Source organism: Mitosporidium daphniae (genome assembly GCF_000760515.2).
Source record: "Mitosporidium daphniae strain UGP3 chromosome Unknown contig-588, whole genome shotgun sequence".
NCBI classification, from domain to species: domain Eukaryota; kingdom Fungi; phylum Microsporidia; genus Mitosporidium; species Mitosporidium daphniae.
Genome location: NW_013546192.1, coordinates 1 through 525, shown reverse-complemented (window position 1 = coordinate 525; position 525 = coordinate 1). Strand labels below are relative to the sequence as shown.

Here is a 525-nt window from a genome sequence, read left to right as displayed (position 1 = left end):
CTTATTATAATTTTTATCTTCAAGCTTAAACGTAAAATATGCGTGATAAGATGAAAAAGAACATGTTCCATTTCTTTTTCGATTAATAAAACCGTCATATGTTACTTTGGACCGATCAAAATCGCTCAAAAGTCTGGGATAGAAGTTCGCGCTAACATTTTCATATTTCTCTAAATTCAATGCGGCATCAATCCAGTTTTCATTGATAAGAATTGGAGGACCTTCATATATCACCACTGGTGAATATTTTTCCTCTGGACCAACAATGTACCCTGGGTGATATTGTAACCCTTCGCCACTGTTGTAAACAAGGACTTTCCATAAATGAGCATGTTTGGGATCAGGAGAGGCGACTTTCAAAATTTCACACAACATTGCATGTTCTGGAAATCCACAAAAGAAAACCACAGACTTTGTCTCATCCCCAAAGGCTTTTAGGTCAGCATTTGATGGCAAGATTTTCAGATCCTGTACCTTCTTATAAACTTCAGATGGATTGAATATGGAGACCTGTTTAATTGTGTT

At 36.4% G+C, this 525-nt stretch overlaps 1 protein-coding gene across 1 annotated transcript; it reads right to left on the bottom strand.

Annotated features, from left to right (window-relative positions):
* Positions 1-525, bottom strand: DI09_592p10 (uncharacterized protein; the record flags this gene model as incomplete). The annotated part of the gene is made up of 1 exon (XM_013381725.1): positions 1-525. A coding segment is annotated over one exon (525 nt), but the record flags the coding sequence as incomplete, so codon positions are not given.